General features: G+C 43.5%; 1 protein-coding gene across 16 annotated transcripts in view; it reads left to right on the top strand.

The window, feature by feature from the left end:
- Positions 1–24874, top strand: part of LOC1277571 (uncharacterized) — a 69625-nt gene that overhangs the window by 43048 nt on the left and 1703 nt on the right. For 14 of the 16 annotated variants that reach the window (XM_061661188.1, XM_061661189.1, XM_061661186.1 and 11 more), the window contains 6 exons: positions 5046–5160; positions 7434–7600; positions 7695–7814; positions 11626–11817; positions 11891–12026; positions 13159–14493. In XM_061661188.1, coding sequence (XP_061517172.1) covers positions 5046–5160; positions 7434–7600; positions 7695–7814; positions 11626–11817; positions 11891–12026; positions 13159–13210 — 782 coding nt within the window. In that variant the 3' untranslated portion in view covers positions 13211–14493. Of the gene's footprint in view, positions 1–5045; positions 5161–7433; positions 7601–7694; positions 7815–11625; positions 11818–11890; positions 12027–13158; positions 14494–15482; positions 24681–24874 lie in introns of those variants that run through there. The other 2 variants (XM_061661192.1, XM_061661193.1) reach the window with 2 other exon arrangements.

Raw genomic sequence — 24874 nt, 5'->3', positions numbered from 1 at the left:
CACCATCCACACGCCGCCCGCACATCATCGCCTGGTAAATAGTTCGCATTTTGCAAGGCAAAACAATCTTTCTGTACCACACCGAACACATCTGGCGTAGGTTGACCGAAACACCGGCAGGGCCGAGAAGTCAGGCGTGCGATGCAAACGTTCTTCCAGAGCAGAGGCCGGCTTTTTTGGGGTGGGTCGTCTTTGATGTGTTTTTTTGGTGGCAAAGAAGAAAGAAACTGTGCGCGATCGTGTTACCTTCGCTGCGATCGCGGTTGGGGCTTTCTTTCTATTTGCTGCACGGGTAATAATTTGGTACACGGAGATGCTCCCCCGTGAAGGTGGTCGTTAGTTTTGTAACCAGAGCTGTGGGTAAAACTGTCTGTGACGTAAGGTTGTTGGAATTGTTTGGCTGTATTCAACTTAAGCAGAGACATTAAAGCAATTCATGTTTGAGTTGAATTCTCTTTAAATAACACTTTTCAATGCAAAAATGTGCAAAAAAAAACTCTAGAAGCGTAATAAAGATGTTTTGTCATGCAGTTTGCATGCCTCTAGGCGCTTTGTTTGTGATGCGAATTGCCTACATCAAGGCGAAACTTTCATACATTGGCCAATTAAATTGCTTTTTTCGTTTTTTTTGTGTAGCAGGATGCTCCCTAATAGCGCTTCGCTTCCCTTTTGCTCATGCACATTCCGAAACGGCCAAACAACAACGCCCCACAACCGTAATTGTGTACTCGTTGGGCAGAAAAGCGCGCGCGCAGCAAGTTGTCTACCCAGCACCGTTGTACACCACCGATATCCGCTCTTGTTTAATTGTTTGATTTGTAAAGCTACACTCACCGATCGGGTGGGTTTGGACGGTGACCATGCCAGAACCGATATGGCCTCGAGATACCGTGTAAACTTGTCACCATCCCCTGTGTGTAGACTAGTGGTGGGAGCTCGGAATCGGACTTACCTGATTTCGATTTCGTGTTTGGATTCAATTCTGGAGGCGATTCCGTAGCTGGAATGGATTCTGATTCCAGTGTCGATTCCACAGTCAACTCCAAATCCGGAATCGGCTCCGGAATCAGAATCGGAATCGACCTGGGAATTGCAATTTGCTCCGGACACGGAATCAGGATTTACTCTGAATTGGAATTAGCTTCGGAATAAGAATCAGTTATTGAATTGAAATAAGAAGTTTCAGAAGCGAAATTGATCTGGGAATCTCCATGAGAATGGTTCGTTTACAAGTAAATTTGGTTTTTTTGCGGTTATCAATACGTAGGACCCAAACGCCTATTCTTATGCAGATGCCGAAACTGACTCCGATTTCTAAGCCGTATCTGTTTTCGGAGCCAATTCGGATTCCGGACCCGATACCGATTCTGAAATCGGTTCTGATTCCGAAGCCGATTCCGATTCTGGAACTGATTCCGCTTTCGAAGCCGATTCCGATTCCGGAACCAATTCTGGAGCCAATTCCGGAGCCAATTCCGGAACCAATTCCGGAACCAATTCCGGAGCCAATTCCGGAACCAATTCCGGAACCAATTCCGGAGCCGAATCCAGAGCCGAATCCGGATCCAATTCCGAAGCCGAATCTATATCCGATTCTGATTCCGAAACCAATTCCGGAGCCGAATCCGGAGCCAATTCCGGAGCCAATTCCGAATCCATATCCGATTCCGATTCTGGAACCAATTCCGGAGCCGATTCCTATTCTAGAACCAATTGCGGAACCAATTCCGGAATCAATTCAAGTAAATTCTGGAATCGACCTACTATCCGGAATCAATTCCAAAAAACTTCGGAACTAGCAGGAATCGATTCCGACGAAAACCTGCGTTTTCCCATCACTAGTGTAGACCCCAGACCCTGTTCGATTGAACACTATAAACGATGCATCGGCATCACGAAAGCGAAAAGAGCGACCTGGTCGTCCTCGTCCTCGTCTCCCCCCGGATAGAATGCAAATATTTACCATTTACTATCACATCTCGGTCCCAGGCCATCCTGCTGCTGTGTGGGAAGGTAATAAATGAAACAGGGTTCGTTTTTATTGGCCACACTGCACCGAATACCCCCGGAGTATATGAGTATGTGTGTGTGTGTGTGTTATTGTTGCAAACCTCAGGAGGTAAAGCTATTCCGTTCGCTTTTCCTCCACAAACTGCTCATTTTGTGGTGTGGTGCTGCTGTTTTTGCTTTTCAAAACTCTGCCGTTACCCTCCCCGGAAGGTATACACACACACATACACACATGATGCAACCCAAAACAGGCCAATATAAAATGCTCGACTTGTTTTTTGGTTTTTTACCTCGTGGAGGAAGAGAACTTCAAGCAGTTTTGGGCTACGATTGGGTACGAAACCTTCAGTAAATGAGGAAATTTTCGTTATGAGATTATAAAAGTTACTCTACTGGGGGGAACTATAAAAATCTCACCTTTTTTCCTCCTCCCGGTTGGAAAAGGTTGTGCTCCGCCATGTGCTTGTTGGAAAATGTGCATGCGTGTGTGTGTGTGTGTTGCCTTGCAAATAGCCGGAACGCGCACCACCTGCATGTTGCTTGCTTCCTTCCCGCCACCAGCAGAACTAATCTACAATCTCTCCCAAACTGCCAGCGATCGTCCGTTTCTAGTGGCCGATGCCAAAAACCATGCCAAAATTCAGCATCTACCCACCTACCTACCTACCGACACACACACACGCACACACTCGTTGCTTCAAATCATCCCGTTGCTCCTGCTCCTGCACACGCACACGGGGGACGGGGACTAGTGAGTGTAAACAACGGCAAATTAAATATTTATTAATTTTATAAATATCAGACAGGCATGACCTCCCATCACTCCCCCCCCCCCCCCTCCTCCAACACACCAGTGCTCTTTCTCTCTCTCTGTCACTCTCTCGCCCGTTTAATATATTGTGCGCGCAACGCCTACTGCTGCCACTGCTGTGTATACGCGTACCATCGGGCTCAGATTTTCCGCCGCGTTGTTGGTGCCGCTCTGACCGTCTAATGGCTTGGGGAGTATCGGAGATTGGAGAGGAACGGTTGGTGGTTGGGGTGGATCTTTCGTCGCGCGGCGCATGAAATTAAAAGCCAGATGACTGCGGTTTTCATTAAATAATCATGGCATTTCTGGTTTTCCACCAACACTTTTCCTCCCAGCAAGCTTCATTTCCTTCTCTCTCTCTCTCTCTCTCTCTCTCTCTCCTGCTGCGCACACACTGACTGGTTCGTTTGTCGTTACCTCCGAAGGGGATGGGGATGGTCGGAAGGAGATAGCTTTGTGGTCGCCGTGTCTGTGTGTGTGTGTGTAGAACAACCATTCCATTCCCCGCTGCCCTACAGACACACCGAATACCTTACGTGTCATGTATCTTTTCTCGTTCTCATCCACTATTTGCATCACGTCCGCCTCCCCTTACACTCCTCCTTCCTGCTCATGCTGTGCACTAAACTCTAACCTGTTTTTGGAGAGTAGCTGTTTTTATTATTGTCCACCCCGTTTTTCCACGAGCCCCTCTCCTCCGTCCCCGTGTCTCGTAGTGTGTGTTGGGGCGGCCGGCGGCGGCAGCAGCAGCAGCAGCATCGGCAGCAGTGTCATCGTCTAGTGAGAAAGGAGGACAGGTTAACTCAACCAAGAACACGCGCGCAGAGGGTGGTGGTAGATCAGTCAAATAACGACGAAGATGGAATGGAACAGGTGCGCGCTAGGAGTTTGCTTTACCCAGCAGCTCCAAATATACTCCCCCCCCCCTCCAATAACTTGCCAAGACAGTGAAAAAGGGAAAGGAAAACCTTTTACCACTCAGAGCGCGCGAACGAGCGCCCACTTCTTCATCACCTAGGGAAGGGAACTGGGGAGCAATGGGGATGCTTTTTGGCATGGGGACGACACACCGGCCAGGCGCTTGTATAATATGAGGGGATTGGGGAGGGGAGGAGAGGGTCCGTTCCGTGGAAAGCGTACCAAATTGTGACGACTCAATTTCGGTCTCGCGAGAATTTCGCCCTCCGAACAGATATTATTATCTTCCGTTGGACTGGGCGGCGGGGCTCGGTGGGACGGATGAACCTGGAGAGGAATAAAGGGGGGTCATGAGGAGAAGTGGTTTGTGGAGCAGATGGGCGGGGGATTTTAGGGAAGTTTAGAATGTTATTCAATGCGTATTCACGTTCCCACAGCATAAGAGTTGGAACAGAAAGGTGGAACGTTTCTTGTGTTTACTCGTAGCTTTTTCGATTGTTTTCGCTAGTCTCTTAAAGCAGAAAAGGCAGTTAGCGAGTGTGTTTTCACTCAATATATAAGAAAAGATGTTCTTACTCGATGTTGCTATGTTGGTTTTATCTTACTTTTAGTTGATTTTTTGTACGAAACGCAGCTTGGCAATACAATTTTTTATATTTTTATATTTTGTTTGATTTCCTATGTTTTTTTATACATCTATTTTGTTCCTTTTTTTAGTCTTTCTTTATCCACATATAGTTGCATTCTCGATGCATTTCTCTTTCACTTCCTTCTTGTTCGTTGTTCCCGATGTTTTATATATTGTTAGGTATTTCCTTCCTGCTTCCTTTTCTTCTTCTTCTTCTTCTTCTTTTACTTTTCAAAATTCAAATTTTTTCATTCACTTTATCAACGTTCTTTTTCCCTCCCACCCAGTTAAACAACCCATTTCCGCCTGTTGTAGCACAAAACTGTTCTTTATTCTCGCTCTCTCTCTCTCTCTGTCTTTCTCTTTTTCTCTATCTTTCTCTCTGTTATCACGCTTTCCAGTTTCCGGTTTCACTATTTCCTCTGCTCTGCTCGGTGTGTTCCCGGTGTGGCATTAGGCTTGTAGAGCCTGCTTCCTTTCTGGTCTTCCTGCCATCCGGGACCCGAGCACAAACTCCATCCCCCCACCTCCCCTCGTTTCTAACGTTTAATGCTTTTATTATATAGCTCGTAACTGCCCCTAGCGCAATGCACTGCGTTTTGATGTGTGCAACCGATTAATAACTTTCCGTGTTTTATCCTTCCGTCCCACTTTTCCCCCCACCCTTTCTCTTTCCAGATGTACTGCTGCCTAACTACGACCAAGCCAGCACTAGTTTAAAAATATTCGATATAGCAAAAGCATTGACGCTCGGTTGTAACATTACACAGGAAGGAAATTTTGAGTTAAGTTGGTAAGTGTTCTATGCATTAAACCTTTTAATTAATACAGTGAGATGTATTGATGATGCTTTGCACTTTTTTTTTACCATTGAATTGTTTATCCACATTCCAATTAGAATTCCAATTAGAAGAATAATATTTAAAACCATTCCAACATAGTAAAACCAATCCAATCGATCGTCGCAGCAGAGATAGCCGAAACGCTTCCATTCGCCTTCGCTCTATGTGGGTCAATTAATTTACGCTTGTCGACGAGTCGCCGTGGGACAAAAATAATTCTCTTCGCTTTGGCATACGATATATATATTTTCCCCCCATCCTTTCGTTCGAAAGTACTTACCTTGCCACTCTGCCGCCAACCCTTTTTTCTATTGTGGTGCTTTTTTCCATAATTTGTCTTCGCGCACCCCGTCACTCGAGGTCACTTGATATCCGCGCGCTGTGGGAGAAAGAAGGAGAAGAAACAAACAAAAAAAAAAGAAGCGAACCCCAGCTACCATTAATATTTATCAATCCATCTCTGCGTTTTTCTTTCACATCACAACGTTTAAGATCGCAAGAGGCGCGCACAGCACCGTGGAGAGTGTTGCTGCCACCCTTTTCTTCTCAACGTTTTTCCTCTCCGTCGGTTGGCCGTGGCTCCATTCTCGTACCACCCCCCCCCCCCGCCCCCCCTTGTGCCTTGTGTCATTCATTTCGGTTTTGTCAAATTATCGATTTTTCATTCCGAAAGGATTCGCTCCCCCACGACGCGGTTCATGCTCATGCTATAATGCCCGCCACGAAGCAAAAGGGATGATTCTCTTTTCTTGACACAAATCTCTTTCTTTTCCAAGCGACTGACGTCGTCGGGGTGACCTTGCTACTGTCTCTTTTTGTGTGTGCCGGCCCGTGGCGTGGCTTTGTGCCATGACATTCCTCCAGTTGTTTGGGAGCGTTTTTTTCTGTATCTTAACTTTAAATATTTAATATTTTCTTTAAGATAACAAACATGTGCGTTATCGTGTTGATAAGAATAAAAAAATGCATAGGCAATGTCGGCGTGTGTGTTTTTGAAAAATGGCAAATTTAAATTCACACCATCCACTGGGCGCCTCCATCGTGGTTTTCCAAACTCTTTGGGGCGATCTGACAACATTGTTTTTTGGTTATTTTGCTGTTTTTTGTTGCTCAAAGCTGCCAAGCAACACAAACCTCTCATTCAAAGACACACCGACACAAACACAATACCGTGCAAAATAAACATCTCATTAACACTCCTCCGCTGCCTTGGCGGACTGGCTGTTGAGCTGTAGAGTGAAACACAAAAACTGCTGACGTCAGTTTCAGTTAGTGTGTGTGTGTGTGTTATTTAGCATGTGGCTGTGGTTGGGGGGGGACGAGCAGAAACCTGCACCCACCCATCCATCCACCCTTAAGGGATGAATGATTTTTGCTCGCACGAATGGCTTCTGACATTACGCTGCGTTCGCGCACACACTCCCTTTCTTGCTTTCTCTGAAGCCATCCTTCAAGAGCCCGCAAAGACAAGGTGTCTTCGGCAGTGCGCCCACGACATGAGACGTCTCCCAAAACGTCCCGGTTGTTGTAAGAACAACTTTTGACCTAAATACTGCCACCATCACCGGGCGCACCATCATCCGCTGAGGAGTGTCGGGTGACGATGGAAACAGTTACACGCGACACGATGACGCATTATAACCCGAGTGGACGATGTTTCACATGCTTTTAAGGCACGCGTTTCGTCAAGTTTCGTGCTCTGCACGGTGTGTAATTGTTCGTGATGGGTTTTTTTTTTTTTTTTTTTTTTTTTTGCGAAACTACACGAGGGAGACACGATCAATTTATTCGTGGTGGCGGTAGGTGGACTGTTAGAATGACGAAAATTGACAAAACTTTGGGCCCTGCTTTCGGGGTTGAGGGGATGGGAGCAAGTTTCGATGCTAATTTGGAAGCCTCTGCCGAAGGCCGAAGAGTGTTAGCAGCTTAAGTACCTCTACCTACCCCCCTGTGGCTTAGTGCCACAGGGCGGAGCCACTCGATGACGCACTCCGGTGTGTTCGCCTTGTAGTGCAGTGGCAAAAAGAGCAAAGCACAGAAACGATAAACCAAACCGGGCTTGTTGACGTAAACCAGAGCTCAAAATGGGAATTTGATTTTTTATTATAAATCATATCAACGTTTTTTTTTCATGCTTTTCATCATTCGTTTTAGCTTCACTACGTTTATGTTTGTGCGAAATTTTAATACATATTTTTAACCTCTCTCTCTCTCTCCTTCACAGGGCAAAAGACGGTAAGAACGTAAGTGAAGTCGAATCGCTAAAAGACCGCTTTAAGATACTGGCGGCCGAGCGAAAGTTCGTCATCAGTCGGGCGCTGGAAACGGATGCCGGACAGTACACGTGTAGCGTACCACAATTGGGTGTATCGAAAAGTTTTAACGTAGTTGGTAAGCATACAGTATCGCAATCGGAATGCAATCGAGAAAATCGGAAAGAAATAATCCTATTCTAATTCGCTTTTTTCCCTCTTCTTCATTTCAGCTAATGTTGTTGTTAAATTTGAAAGCACAGAAATAGGCAAAACTAACATAGTGGAGGGCGAACGGTTGACGCTGCACTGTATAGCTTACGGAACAGATCCTAAAATCACCTGGACAGTTGGTGAGTACGGAGGGATGTGGCGAACAGTAACAACAGTAGCGCTTTTGTTTAACAGTAAAGGATAGCAACAAAACCAAAACCGACGAAGCGCCGACAAGCACAATGCCCATTAGGCGAGCACTTTACTTTTGCCATTCAAACCGGACGGTGGTACGCGTTGCTCCACCAGTTTTCTATACACTCTACGTTCCAGTTCAGTAAAAGTCAGCGCCAATATCATGCCAGTCGGAAAAGAAGGCAGAGTAGGGGCTTTACAATAGCGTCCTACGAAGAGAGAGGGTGTCCGGCGCGCACATTATTGGAATGAAAATATTCTTGCCTGCTCTAAAACACACACACAACTGTGGGCACGAGGGTGGGTTGCTCCCATTTGAAGAAAAAAAAAAAGCAAACAGCAACCCGTCAGGAACCATCGGCGGCCCACTCTTCTTTTAGTTTCACCTTGAAAGCATGATATTGTCGCTATTTTTATGCTGGAGAGGGAGAAGCAAAAAAGCCCCCTCTCTTCGCCTCCCGGGGTTTTCTCGACGTCCAACGCGCTCCTTGGCGCTACATTAAACGGCTACGTATACCGTTCGGACCTTTCGTTGTGATCACTGCTTGCTGGCTGGTCTGTGGTGCACGAGGTGGGAAGAAATCATCCTCATCGTGCTTTGGCAACAATATCGGCCACAGCCAGGTGCTCCACACGACGGGGGTTTTGGGCAGAAAGCCGCGAGGGGGCTGACCGCGGTAAGCCGCTGTACGAAAATATCCCACCGGGGGTCTATTAATAGCAGGGAACAATATAGATATCCTACCCCGTTCTTAAGCATTATCAGCTTAATTTAAAATTTATTTTTAATACCGACTCGGTGTGGCCCGTCCTCTCGCAGACGATGTCACTTCCCCCGTATGTGTGTGTGTGTGTGTGATTTTCCATTTTTTCCTTCCAACCGTTGTGCTGCATCCTTTGGTGGTGTTCCACATTTGCATTCTGGTCGGACGTTTGGGCTGGCAACGACACGCTGCTAACGGGTCGTCCCGTACGTACGCTTTGGCCTTGATATGTTTTTGATATGCTCTGTCTGGAAGCAGCATGTAGGGGTGGGGCTGTCGTCTTGCACAAATAAAATAATCTTTTAAGTGTATTGTTTGTTTTGTGGCCGAATTCAACTCCATTAAAATCACATTCCATCTACGCCAGCAAAACCAAAACACCGGAAACGATTTATTTTTGAAGAAATTAAAAACAGCCCATAAATTGATATAAATTAAAGATGAGGGGAAACACGACGACACATCGGACCATCGAAAATAATGTTCACGCGGGACCAATCGAAGGGTTCGATAGGGGGACAGGAGGTTGATCGAATCGACAGCCATCGATTAACATTAATCAATTGAATAAACAAACAAAACTGGTTACGACTGCTAGCGATGGTGGTAGTTCATCCCGTCGCAGCAGACTGTGGGAATGTGTGTATGCTCGGTCTCGCTGCTGACAGGGGATGCGACGACTCGACTTAAGATGATTGACGGGAACATACATACGGCGTGGCTACAGTTGCCAACTAAACAAAAAAAGACGCTGCGAGTCGTAAAATCCCGATCGAATTTATGTTGCCTGTAGACATGACGGACACTTGCCTTCCCTTCGCCTGAAACTGACCTTTAAACGCCGTCGTACGTTCCCGTTTTGCGAACCGTTAAACAAAACCAACGTTAATCAACCTCCAAAAAATCCCCAAAAAATGCAGCTTTGTTTATTGGGCGAAAAGGTTAAATTTAACTACATCTGCACACTATGTGTGTGCCCTCCCCCCTGCCCCTTCCTTGGTGTATGTGCTTGTAACGGGGGCAGTCTTTGGCGTGTAAACAATGGATCGCATACACGGGCATCGAGTAAATATTTATTACAAGCACACTGTCCAGAGGATGTAAGGAGCTGCTGCTGAGCATGTTCGGACGTGTGGCGTGATGTAAAACCCGTTTTACACATTATTCCTAGACCCCCCACTTGTTGGATGTTTGGTGTGCAGTGGGAATTGTTTCACCTATTCCCCGTACAGCGAAATTGGTGTAATCCATAGCGCAAAGATCCCGGCTGCTCCATCGCTGCCTCTTTCCGCGCAGTATTTATTGCCGCACGAAGGAAGCGCAAGAAAACAGGTGTCGCGGAAGGAAGCAGTTTTCCGTTTTGCGTGATTTAAGACCGACAGCTCCACTAACAGCCAAAGCACCTTATGGTGTCACGCAATCTTTTAAGCATAAATTAAATTGCTTAACCCCGGGCGCCGTCACCACCCCGCCGGGGTGCTTGCAATATACACGGCCGACGGTGGTGGGGCAGCACCGAGTGAAGCACGAGCTGCTTCGAATAATCACTGCCAGTGTGAGAGAGAGAGAGAGACTAAAGGGTCTTACCCAAGCGGCGTCTTTTTGTTGTTGTTGTGCTGCTTACATTACAGCTATCTTTACCGATTTCTCCAAGGCTTCTTTAAACGGTCCCGGCAAGCAACACGAAACGTCTTATCCGTTCTCTGGCAGGTGCAAGGTGGATGTATTTTTGTTTCTCTTCTTTTTCTAAGAGATGTTTCTAAATGAACGTCTGTCAACGATATGAGCGAAACGAGAGAAATTACGGTTAAGCCCGCAAGGCCTACAGTGTGTTCCGCTGTGTGTCTGTATGCATGTTCGGGCTAAAAGCACAAATTGATCGAACCCATGCTCCCGAACCCAATCGTCTCGGGACTCTTTCCAGCTGACAATTATCCCTGGCCGATACCAAAGCTGGCCCGTTTCCTGTAGCTGAACTACTTCAACACACACGCACACACGCACACGCTTATGTATACCTTTTTCCGGACGAAGGCAGTTTTTTCACCCACGCGCGCTCCCCAGCGCACACAACCACTTACATGGGACGTGTGTGTGTGTGTGTATGTGTGGCAAGAGGCAAGACACTGGACAAACTTTTCCGTCCAGCAGGGGGGAGACTTTTCTTTCTCCCCTACACCATCCACCTGCGCGACCCGAATCGCCCGAGAAGCTCTCTCCCTAATGGACTTTTGTTTCTCTTTCCGGTTGGCGTTCCCTGTTTTTTTCCTTTACTGTGGCCTTGGGCGTGCGAGCGACAAACTTGGAAGACGAACCTGAGAGGGGGTCGTGCTGCTGGCGTGCATCGAAAGACCCCCCATCGTTGTCAAGCACACGCCGAAGTGGTGTTGCACTCGTCGGTGACTCGCGAGTAAATCGCTCTTCGCCCTTCGGGGGCGCTTTTGCCTAGGACCACTTCTTCTTGTCGTCCGCCGCATACACACACTCACACACAAACACACGCTCGTGTTCAGTGCTGCGCGTGGTGATTCCAGCATTACGTGACTAGCAGCTAGACAAGTGTGCAATCGTTCCATTATCGCTCGGTCCACCGTTCAAACGGTGCGGGCGGTGCGGTGCGCCATGCTTGAAGGTGAAACATAATACGGGACGAAATTCCACAGGATCAGCACGGATCCGCGGGCGAGAAGGAACGCTCACTCTTGCTCACACTGTCGCTCCACCCATTGTGGCAGAATGTGAATGAAGGATGCCGGGGCGGGGTTGGTTTGTCTGTTAGTGTTTTAATATTTGTTCAATTTAGAGCTTATTGTTATACACACAAACCGGCGTTTAGATGAGAAAGCACACGGGGAGGCGTATGGGGCTGGTTGTCCTGTTTAAAGGGAATTTTGTTGCCAATGGCTGGGCGGGTTTGGTAGCGTTATATTGTACATATTTTATTCAACACACACACACACGCACTGTGATTAATTATTTTCTCCCTTTTAAGGCAACAATACTTACAACGCGTCGACAGATCACATCGTGCTGGAGGAGGACGAGAGGGGCGTCGAGAACGCGAAGCTTATCATCGATAGCATAAAGCTAGACGACTACGCCGACTATACCTGCGAGGCACGAAACAATGCCACCGAGTTTACGGGCAAACCGGCACAGGTTCTGATCACCGTTAGAGTAAGAGGTAATACTATAGTGACGAAGCAAATCACCTGCTTGTGCAGCGAACTAATCCCTATTTTTGAACGTAATTTTAGGAAAATATGCGGCCCTTTACGTTTTCCTGGGTATTATTGTGGAAGTTGTTTTACTGTGTGCGATTATTTTAATATGCGAAAAAAGACGTAACAAGACAGAGATCGAGGAAAGTGATACCGACCAGAGTCCCGACCAGTAAGTATTACCGGAACCGTTCCCGATTTTGTTTTTCCGCACGGTTTTTTTGTGCGTATTTTGTGGTGTTCCCCCTGGTAGTCCTTTACCCCTTCGTTGTTAATTAAGCTGGCAAAATCTCCCCCCGTTTCCTGTGTTGTTGTGCCAAACAAGCGACAATCAGTCACACAAGCGAATGCAGATCGATACTGGGATCGTCACAAGAACTGCCAAGGATTAATCATGTGATGTTGTGTGACTGATTGCTTGTTTGGTGTTTGTGTGCAAGCGCTTTATATTGGATTTTAGTTTTAATTTACGTACCAGTTTACGTCCGTTTAGATGTTCGCTTACGTAGATAGTTGCTTTGTGTGTGTTTATTTTCATCATTTTGAACCTGTATCATTTAGTGGAAAGTATGTTTGTAGTTTATGCAACACGTTGAAGGTAGTAAAAGTGTTGTTTAGCAACAGCTGCATTTCACAATCACATCTCACCACCTCACACTATTCCACCCACCCGATACACTAAACTACCGGAGCAACCAGAATTTAGTGTTGTTTGTCGTGTCATCTTTGTGGGAAAATTAATCAATGAGAAATTGCAATAGGCAAAGACGGTTGTAGTATCTGGTTTGATTCTTGTTGGAAATGCCTTAAAGGATACTTATGAACCGTACAGTAGGGATAGAATCATATAACCCTCCTCATTGCGGTATACCTAACCAATCAATTGTGTGATATTAACAGACTAATTGCCATGTACACACACACACATATAAATATGTATTTGTTTTTAATAAACCCCGTTGCCACTAACGATGATAGCGCGCGTGTTAATGTAAAAACTAACACACAATTAATAACTAATTCAAAAACCAATCAGTGTAACAAGCAATGTACGCTACCTCTCCCTCTCTCTCACTCTCTCTTCTCCTTGCCGTTCGCTACTAAACGCCTCTATTGCCACCGCCCTGCAAATTGTTGTAATTTGCAACTTACTGTAATTGCCTGTGTGCCCGTGTTTCTTTATTTATTTTTTCGATGTCCGTCTTCCTCTCCCCAAAGTAACGATTTTTGCCTAACCGAAGCAACCTTTCTTCTTCTTTTTTTCTCTTTCTTTCTCTCTTCTTCTATTTTCCGCTTTCCCGCAGAAACAAAAACGGCTACCACGGTAATGAATCCGAGCTACGCCAAAGAAAGTAAAAGCCACAAGCAAGTTTGCGAAAGACGGGTGTGTTGTAGCCTCGGTGCGCGCGTGCCTGTGCATTTTGCGCGTATATGTGTGTGTGTGTGTGTGCGAATGATTTTTTTCAATGCTCGTGAGAGCGTCAGGATCCTTTCAATTCCAAATCCTTCTTCAATAAGGGTTGGTGTGTTTGCATTGGTACCGTTTGGTCCGTTCTCCCCCTCCCGATAGACCGTTATCTATCCGGTTGGCGGGTGGCGGAATTGTTCTTCAGTAGTACTGTTTACCAATCCCATTGTGGATTTCTTTTTAAAACCTTTATTATTTCACGTGTTAGCCAAAGTCTCACAGCAAAAAAAACGACAACAAAGACACAATTAAACCTTTATGATATAACACACACACACACACACACACACACACACACACACACACACACACACACACACACACACACACACACACACACACACACACACACACACACACACACACACACACACACACACACATTTTGCACACGGTTGCGCGCGCCGCAGCCGCCGAACAACAGCAGCCACAGTTGCGCGCCTTCTCCTCACCGCAAGCGATGCGCACCGCCGCAAGCGTTTAACTTTGTATAGGCTACCCGCGCGCACCACCCCTCGCCTTCCTGTTCCGCACTTTGCGCATTATCAAGCGTTAGCGTTACGAAAAGTCATCCTAATCCTTCCTCCCCCTACGTAACGATTTTGTTTATCGCGCTCCCAAACTATCGTGGAGTCTACGTAACACTGGTGTCCTCCCGCCCCCCTGAATTAGCCTTAAGCCATTAACAACAGAAACCGCAGCATAGAACAGCAAATTACATTTCTAGAGCAGGGACAGGAAGGCAGCAGAACTTAAAGCTTATACACTATATTTTGTGGGTTTTTTTTTAGAGTAGATTCGTTGATTTGTTTGCGCGCGCGCGCGCGCGCACCCGCGCTTTCGCGTGTCTGTTTTTGTTTACCGACCTTCAGCGATCGATTTACCACAGGAGCAAGAGAGCAAGGGAGCTAGTATTGGACACGTTGCGCAAGAGTAGTTAGGCCTTACCCGGACCATTGCAACCGTTTTGCAAGATGATTGTTGCAGGCACACTGTTGTTGAAATTTGTTAGCAATCTCAGTATTTTACGGAAAGCGAAGCGCAGCAGAGAATTTCGTAGCCAGAAAAGAATTACATACAGAGGCAGATCTAAAAGCTGTATTTAGTAATCGATTAGAGAGTACACAGATAATAAAAAAAAAAGAAATTTCTTCTAACAGTACCACACGAACGTTATGGATTTTTTTTTAATTAATTTTTGCATCCATTAAGAGACGAAGGCGAAGCTACTAGGCGTCGAATTAACTACTGTTAGGGCTAAGCATGATGCACCTGTGCCAATGCTTGCGTAATGAAATATCTAGCTGCATTTGCATCCGGAAAGAAACCCATACCAACTACACTGCGTTCACTTGAAGCGCACACCCTTACCATAATCATCATTCACCTTAATATAAAGCAAACAAACACACTCACACTCACACACAGTTCTCATGTGCATGATTGCCGAATGCATACTTTTTTCCGTTTCCGTTCGATCTGTGCTATCATTTTGCCGCCAGCAAACAGTAAATTGAGCATTTTTGTACTTTTTTCCCTTTGTTCACCAGCTCTCCAGTTCCGTTTGCTACACTTTAAAGTAAAAAAAAAAGATTATTAATTCAATAGTTGAAACAAAACAATTTTCCCAGTAGCATGCTTTTGGTAGAACCACTACATCTCTCTCTCTCTTCAGCATTCTACTAGTTTTTTTTGTCAAATATAAATGCCTTCTAAATAATCGTATGAAAATTCTTACGCATTTTCTCTCTTCTCTCTTCCCCAATAACTCAATACCGGATGCATTCTCGGTAATGGTTTTGAATCGTTTTCGAATCGAAACCCGTCTAATCTCTTTCGTCTACTGCTCACCGCACCAACTTCTCTATTCACAAATACGCAACACGAACACACTCGCTCACACACACACACACACACACACACAAACACACCTGTGGCTGTGATCGTAACATGAAATGCTGTTTGTTGTGTGGTGATCCTGTGCGTGTGTGCGTGTGGGTGGGGAAAAACTTGGGAAAAAAAACAATCAATCGTCAACAACTGAACCGTGTGTTCACCGTGTGTATTTACTTTATTTCTATGTATTATGTGTAACAATAATGTGTATGTGAATGTATTTCCGTGTACCAAAATACTGTCCCGTATGTTTGCGCCCGGCAGGAGAAGGCGAAAAGCTTCCCGAAATTACAACTAATGATAAGTCTAGCGCTGTAAGACGATCGAGCTGATCGGGAAAGGAAAAGCAGAAGAACAAAGAATCTCTAAACATGAATTGTTGACCGCGTAGAGCGATGGGAGGGTCTCCGTTTGGAACCGATTGCTGCCTGTTAGCGCAAGAGATAGAGAGAGAGAGAGAGAAATATAGAGAGAGATAGAGGGATAATGGGAGAGTAAGTGAAAACAAGTGGTGTGCGTATCGATAGGCTAAAGCAGCATCTCTACCAGCTTAACTAATAAGAACAAAACAACAACAACAAAACACTTACACACGTATTTACTTTAAAACACTCAACTCACAAAACCAACTCTGCGGATAGATACCGGTACTTTTGAGAATAGAGTAAAGGAGGTAACGTATTCCGTTGCGATTAAACGGGATTAAAAGGAGCAAAAGAATCAGGCCACGTTCAGGGCGCGCGCTGCTATATAGAATCGAATTCAAAATCTAAATTAAAAAGAAAAGAAAAAAAAAACATACGATGAGCAGAAAGCGCGCACACACACACGTCAAGTGACAGTTATGTGGGGCGTGGGTAGAAAAAAAAAAAACAAAAAAACCAAAAACCAAAAGAATAAAATCGATAGCTATAAAAGCAGCAGCAATCGGAGCTGTCCGAAGGACGGTTAAAACCCCTAGACATTAATACGATGCGTAGTAGTGCGTAGTGTAATTTATGATGAAGAATCTTACTATAAAAAAAAACATAAAGGAAAAGCCACGACATCTAACAAACAACATCATCGGTTGATCGCTAGCGGCGCCATACCGCGTGGGGGGCGTGTTCAACTGGAAGCGATGGGGGGGGGGGGGGGGGGGGGGGGGGCAGGGACAGAGCCCCGTCGCAACACATACAAAAACACACAACACCGACACAGGACCTCCCGTCGTGAGTGATGGGGTGGGTTGGGGGTTGTTCGAGGAGGAATATGTTGGATCACCATGCTGCCAAGAGTGTGTGAGATAAGCGAATCCCCGGATGCGAACGATGTGTAATTAAGGACATTCTCGACCTAGTGACATTTGATGAACAATTGAACGTTTATATTGAATCCCACCACAAAGCGCGAAAGAGAGATAGAGCGAGAGAGAGAGAGAGGGCAAGAGGGAAAGAGATGCGATTGAAGAGTTTGTAGCCGTTACTTATCCTTACCACACCAAAAAGAAAAAAGAACGATAACGAAGAACAAGAAGATGTTAAAAACCACTGACAGCTAATACAGAGAACCATAAGGCTTATTGTGTAATCGGAAGTGTTGCAAGGTTGACGCCGGGAACGATCACCAATGAGACATTATGCGCCGAAGCAGCTAAAGGAAAGCCGAGATAGATATCGGTTAATCATGGAAGTGAAAAACGTTTAAGGAGAATCGTAGACGAAACACGTTTTGAGAACATAACCTCATCCACGCATTTGCTGCTGCTCCTCGAGTGAAGAGAAAACGGTGGAGAAGGAGAAAGGTAACAATACCGAACACCGTAGAACTCCGAAACAAGCTCTTAACACTGTGCTTTACCGAGTGGGCGATGGAAAACGTTCACAATTTGATGCAGGCTCTAGTAGAACATAGTAGATTTAATAAGAAACGCCCCTCTCTTCTACATCTAAAAAACCGAATCGGTATGATGCGAGCAGATAAATCGTTAAAAGAAACACTCACACACTGTTTTATTAAAAACCCAGTAAAAAATGAATCACATCCTTCGCTTTCACCCGTCACACCACCATACACCATTTTCTCGCACTCTCTTGATCGATATAATAGTGTACGTGCATGCGTATTTTTTCGCAAAGTAGTAGTCAAACACGGTACGAGTAAAAAGGGCGCAACCCTTACAGCGTTTGTGTAAAGTCCAGTACAGAGGCCTAGAACAAAAAACGAACTCCCGAGCACTCCGAAGCATTCGAGTAAAAAGCAACAACAAAAAAAGTACGATTTACCATCTGTCACCATTTTGGGTCTTTCAACTTCTTCATCTTATCGTACCCTTTCCCCTTAGCCCCATCTAAATGTCCTCGACCCTCTGCGCCTCTCTCGATCGAACACGAAACAGAGAGAAACACACACACTCACACACACATACACGATGAAATCGATAGCTTTACATCCGTTGTCCTTCATAGCAGTAGCGTTTCGGAAGCTGCAGCTGCTGCTAGCTGCTACTACTACTACTACTACTACTACTACTACTACTACTGCTATCAATACTCTCTACAAAAAAAACTGTAACTACTACTCTATGTAACTTTTACTACTATTTCAACTATACTTAGATAATTGAAGAAAAGCGATTGAAAAATGAATGATAACGAAGAATGGATGGGAACATGCTTTAATAACACTTAGTGTGACGAGAGAAGACTTATGCTTTCATTTCCATCCGTCGGTGAACAGGGAAAACGAGTTGTGCTTTTTCTTTTGACTTCTCTCTCTCTCTCTCTCTCTCTCTCTCTCTCTCTCTCTCTCTCTCTCTCTCTCTGACTCTCTCTTTCTTGCATGTTCCTTTCTTCATCTTCTCGTCTTGTGATTTAATTAGTTAGCAACTGTTAGTAGCAGAGGCCTTTCCTTCCTTGTTTTCGTAGAGTCGTCGTAACTGCTATCGTAGAAGAAGAGGCGCGCGAATTTAAACGAACCATTTCAACAACCCTTTTCACACCACCGCTCCTGCACATAAAACACACACACTCTCTTCTTCTGTAAACTCATCTTCATCTTTTCTCATTAGTGTATTATATTTCTATATAATAACAAAGAAGAATAAAAAAAAGGTAAAAGAACAATTCACGTAGAACACGATTATAAGCTCTGCTGGTAGTGTGAAACGCATTTTAAAAAAGAGAAAACAATATGAAACGCGAAGTTCGCGGGCCCCTCCTCGAACACGTACCGGCAAATGGGGTTCCAGTATTCCAGTGCAAAAGCGGTAAGAAACGGATGCAAATCATACATACCTAATATGACAGGGGGAACTGCGCTGATCATACCAAACCAATGAAAGTACAGTAACACAACAGCAACCAAACTCTCACACTAAACGAACACATGAATCAATCGATAACGCAAGTATTTTGTACCTTGTTCCCCGTTGGTCGAGCCGATAGCCGGGACGAATCGATTTTGCCAGTTTCGTGTAACATTTGAACGATCGCCCGATGAATGGAGGTTGCATTAGTTTGCATCGAGTATTAGCAATAGCGCGCCACCGGAGGGCCGGGCCGGAGGTTTAACGTTGCTGCATGCTTTTGCACACTCACACTGTACATATTGTAAGATAAAAAGATCAGACGAAGAACAAGAAAAAAAAAACAGAAACAAAGTAACAGCTAAAAGGGAATATTGATGGTGGCGATGGAAAAAGCAAAACTAAGCAGCAAAGAGAATGTAGAACGCGGGCATAAGCGCGGGTAAATAATTTAGAGAATTAAAATAAACAAATCCAGAATATAGAAGAAAAAAGGGGATTAGTGAAAAGGAGAAGCGACAAACTATGCGAGTAAACGCTAAAGCGCAAGAGCACTCCGTAGAAATGTAATAGGCATATTAATTGGAACGCGATAATAGTAAAAGGACAAGGACAAACTGGGGGAAGAATTAAAATATCTCGAAGCCAATACCCAAAATATTGCGGCAAAACGGAAAACAACTCTCTAGCATTATGAAATGGCATTAAAAAAAAACGGCACACGCGTGTGAGTTTTAGTAGTGTATGCAAATGAGCGTATTTTTCTTTAGCTCTATCTTACGGGGTTCGTTTTTTTAGTTTGAACACAGCCAGCCAGACATACTTACACTTACTTATTTTTCCTCTCAATGTGCGTTATTGGTTTACCTGTTAGCTATGTAAAAAAAACAAACACACACACAAGGAATTTTGATCTTTCCTCGTTTCCGTAGCGCAGGTAAGGCACCGTATAGTAGAATAGTAGTTTAGTGCAAAAATGATGTAGTTTCCTTATAAAGAAAAAAGGCAATATTCTCACAACCCCTTTTCGCTCGAAACATGAACACAAACACCACGAATTCTTAATCGAAAGACACAAAATTCAATGCTTAAGTGCAGTAACAATCGGGGAAAAACAAAATAAGACACTGTAACTGTATAAACCTTGAGGCACACTTGTACGACCAGCGTACAATGATGCAATTGCAACTGCAATTGATAAAAGTGGATTTATTTTTCTAAAGAAAGATAACTATTCGAAGAAAAAAATTAGACAAAACGTAAAGGTAATGAACACTTCAAGCAGAAGTAAGAAATCTCACTAAGATTGATCTGAAAAGTGTTTTACTTTTCATTTAATTTGTTTAAACATCTAGTCTATTGTGTTGTTCCTACCAAATCATTGTGCGCTGTGGTTGAATTTTGTTTACATTCTTCCTTTGTTTCTTTAAAAGGCATTGAATTGTAGCTTTTAGTAACTAATTACCGATCAAGCAAAAACAACCCCTCCAAACAAAAACGGCAATCCAACGATTCTACACCAACCCTCCTTCTCCTGCCGCATCCTCTCCTTGCCCACAAGCAAATCGGGTGTGGGTGTGTGTGTGTGTGGAATGCGAGAATTTGTTTACTAGTGTCGCCTTATCGAATGAGTAAGTTTGAGGAAGATTAAATTTGTAATGTAAACACTTCACGAGACACACACTTAATTGCTTAGAGAGAAGAGAGTAAAAGAGAGACAACCCCTAGAGTAAAAATGCTAAAAATTACGAAGCAAAACACGCAAATTGCATCTCGCGTACCGCCGCTGTAAGTAGAACAAATAAAAACACGCGAAACCGCACGAGTCATTATTAATAGGACGAAAGAAGCGGAGGATGTAAACAGATAAGAACTGTGGTGGAGAAAAATTGAAAAGAAAAAAAAAACAAAATTGCCCACAAATTTTCTTTTACCGTCAGTGTAGAGATTGGAGCTGGAAAATGAGACGCGAAATGATATATATATACATATATAAATATGCAATCCAATATAGCTGCAAGCTAACGTTTAAAGCATGAAAGTTAGCACAACAAACAAAGAAGAGTTGCACGAGCGCGAGAAAGAGAGGTAAAGAAAGCGTTTCCGACTTGTTCAAGTGACGAAGGGGTTTAAGCCAACCTCGCCGCTAAACAAGTTTAGCGCAGATTATCAAAAAATGGAAGAAGAACAAGTAAACCCAAGAAGCGAATGAAGACTTCGTGTTCATAGCCTTTCGTATTGCAATAATAGTAGTTGATGGGATAAAAAGTGTGTATTGAAATTTTACGCGTTATTTTTCCGTTTCCGTTTGCCATCTTTCCTGCGCGAGAGGATCATTGGGTTTAGTGTTGGACACGAGCGCTTAAGATCTCTTTTTTGTGTTGTTTTGTATTTAATAATTCTAATCCTATTGTCCTAGATTAGTCTCCAATGACAGTCGAACTGTTTCAGCAACTGTTTTCCTATTCAGATCACACTTTGAATTATGCATTAAGCGAGCAAAATTAATTCGTCCCAGCCAGTTTCTCCCTTTGGCCCCATTTTATTGTATCGGAAGCGATGGCGAAGGGAAAACAAAGAAGAAGAAGAAGAAAATATATCACCAAATTGTGTGAGATATGCGCAACGTACGATCACAGAACTGTAGATATCTTAAATAAAATACTTGCAAAATACGCATTATTATGCATTAAACCGGAAAACAGAATAGAGAGACATAATCGGCCGACCGGTCCGAGGGCGACGAAGAAATGGAAGCGCGCCAGTCATATTGAACTAAATACAAAAAGGTTTGAGCGAATGGAACAGTGAAAACAAAAACCCACAGCAAGGACACACATAAAACAGTCAAACACACTCATACAGCACAGTCAGATAAGAAAACAAAATCAATCGAGTCGGATGGTTCACATTAACGATCAACTAAAAATAGCACATAAACCGTTTTTAAACCCCACAAAACAGCCACAAACGAGGCGAAACGAGAGTTAGAAGAAAGCATTCGCAACAACACCGTGTACGATCGCGTTTTTAGTTTTCAGGCCTCCTTTGATGATCGTTGTTGATCCGTGATTCTTCGTCGCATCTCTTAGTGTGCAATAAAGCCGTGTGTTCAAAATGCGACATATAAAAAGAAATATTTGCAAAACGGTAACTCTTTCAACGTCGTTTCACCTCGGTACGGATTCTCAGTGTTCCTTATTTATTCATTCTATGCACAACGTGCGTGTGTGTGTGTGTGTGGGTGCGTGCGTGTGGGTGTGTAGTAGGACCTTGTCGATCACTCACTACTAAACGAAGCAGATTAATTTCTGTTCTTATGTAGATATGTTTGATGCATCAAAAAAGGAGGAAAAATAAAATTGAAAAGAACAAAAATTACAAACATACACCCCAGGGTGTATAATGTAAGCAAACGAGGGGGGAGGGGGGGGGAACATACGCGTTTTGAAGAACGAAACTTACTTCACCACATTCAGACAATTTTGATATCACGTTTTTCATGCACATCACAGAAAAAATAACCTTAAAAAAAAGAAAGTTATTCCACTACATTTGTGTGCACAATTGTCAGTTGAAAAGAAATGCATTTTCAGCTCCCCTTTTTGCTCTCTCCCTCTCTCCTTCACCCTCACCACCATCAAACACTTAATGTGGTCAAACACCAAGGAAAATGTGGTGCAAAAGCTCGGTGCAAATCAGCTATAAACAATTTCCCAATTTAGCACACACACACACACACAAACACACAGACTAATCGTGTATTAAAGGCTAACAATGTATTACTACTACAACACCTCCCCCAGAAGCAAATCGCGACTTTTGAAAAGACTAAACTTAAGGCAAAGAGAAAGAAACAAAGCTCGGATAAATTGCATTCTAAACAAGAACGAAACGAACGAAATATGTATAAGAATGTGAAAACAACATACATGAGAAAAAGAAGAAAACTGAAAGTAACCAAAAAATACTCCAATGTTCCTCTTGAAACAAAACCGACATGATGATGCAAAACAGAAACGACAACCAATACAGGAGAACAACAACAATGAACCAGGCCGTTGACAGCCAATTGATAAAGTATTGATTTTGCAATACTTTTATCTTATCACACACGACACTACTTTTACCGAACCTCCCCCCCCCCCCCCCCCCCCCCTCTCAACCCACTGAGACTGAGCGGTGTGTGTGTGTGTTATTTGGTTGATTTTTTACATCGATTGTTCGATCAAGTGATCGATTGCTCGCGTGTCTCCATACATGTTCATGTTCGATCTGCACCATCACGGGGGAAGAATTATCCTTTTGAAAACACGTTTCAAACTCATAAGCATATGTTTCGTTGGGTGTGTGTGTATATTGGTTTGGGAAGGAAAAAAAACTCGGATAAAGCACACACAGCATTGCACAGCACTGCTCGTTACCAAAAACAGATATTGCGTTTCCCAGGTAGTGCGTTGAATTATTAGTCGTGTGTTTACTTGTTGCAACATCGGAGATCGTCCTTGTACACACATACACAGCAGCAGACTCGTAGTTTGTGTTGCCTCCAATCTAAGCGCGTTATTATTCTAATTATAAAGATAGACCTCTGATGCTTTAATCCCGTCAACCCGACCGCGCCCGACAACGCGTTGTACCGCGGGGGGTTGATGTGTGCGAATGTGTATTGCACTATTTATTTATTCACTAACCTCATTGTTGATTACCACTTAAGCTGTTTAACAAACAAACAAACAAACAAAAATCCAAAACTATGATGAGCGTATGGTTAGGATATGAGAGGAAGAAATAAACCACAAAACAGATTTAAAATTATTGAAAATGATCGAGTTCAGGCGTTCTCTTTGTAGAGGTGTATACGGTTTACGTTTGCAGTAGAAATATTTCGTTTTGGTTTTAATTTCGTTCGAGTTGTGTTTGCTACTGTCATCTAGGTACAGGTTCAAACCGAAACGCGGTCACCGTTCGCCAATAAATTAACAAAGCAAAAAAAAATCCCCCACTCAGCCATTAAAGCAAAACGGTAAACGGATTGATTGGTGCGTGCGCGTGGGTTTGGAAATATTTGTGGCAAAATCTATCTATGCGACGACCGGGTAGAATTGAAAATACCGATTTGTAAATCACGAAACAACACTCTCTCATAACATGAATTGCCATTAAATTACCCACCATCCTTCTTAAAAAAAAAAAAACCTTCGTCACAACTGCTGCTCTCTACAGCGCATAAGCACACACCAAAAACAAACAAAACAAAGTAAAAGAAGAAGAAGAAAAAAAACATTAGGCATTAAAACGTAAAAGTTATACAACAGCAAGCAACCGAAAACTGAAAACAAAAGAAAAAAAAGAACAACAACATGAAGCAAACCATCATCCGTAGTGTGCGAACGATTTACAGTGTGTAAGGAATGCAAATAAACAAACAAGAAAATATTGTAAGCCGAAAACAAATTTGAGTGTGTGTGTGTGTGTGTGTGTGTGTATGAGCAAATGATGCAAAGTGTGCAAGTGTGTGTGTGTGTTAAAGAGTGTAAATGCGAAAAAGAAGAAGAATAAACATAAAACAACAAACAAGAACAAAACTAAAACTTAGAAACAAAAATAAGAAGCAAGAAATAAACACACACACACACACACAGACACATACCAAACAAGATGGTAGAGCACCGTTTGCTGCACGTACGGTGAAGAAGAAGAAAAAAGCGGTACGAATAGCTAAAATATAAAAGAAAATGAAAAGGTAACTAAATTTAAAGCAAACAGCAATTGTAGGAAACATTAACAATTAACAACACGGAATAATTGCATCAAACACTCTCACACACACGCAAACACATACATTCTGAAAACACGTGGAAAAGAAAATGAAATGAAATAACAAACTTAAAGAAATAACAAAACAAAATGAAACAAACAAGCAAACAACAAAGAACAACAAAGAGATGCAAAATAGTGGAAAATCACACAGTGGTACACGGAAAAGAGGGGGTAAGGAAGGTCATTGCGGATGGGTAACGGGGAAGCGATGGTGAAACGGTTGAAGCCAGCAAGCAAAGAAGCAAGTAAAGGGATGAAGAGACAGAAGAAGAAGAAGAAGAAAAAAACTACCAGATATTGTTATTATGTATAATGTTTGACCAATAAAACAAAAACCAGTTGATTTAAAATAAGATCATGCTGTGTATCGTGTGTTGCCTGTACTAACTCTCAATCCTTGATGTACGTCACTGTGTGTGTGTTTGTGTGTGTGAGTGTGATTGTGTATGTGTGAGTGACATTCAAAATAGCTGCTTTGATTGTAAATGTTACACATGGAAACAAAACATTACTTTTGTGCTCTTTTATCATATTTCATTGTTCTCTT

The sequence above is a fragment of the Anopheles gambiae genome, chromosome 3 (assembly GCF_943734735.2).
Source record: "Anopheles gambiae chromosome 3, idAnoGambNW_F1_1, whole genome shotgun sequence".
Lineage (NCBI taxonomy): Eukaryota > Metazoa > Arthropoda > Insecta > Diptera > Culicidae > Anopheles > Anopheles gambiae.
This window is presented reverse-complemented; position numbering and strand designations above follow the sequence as displayed.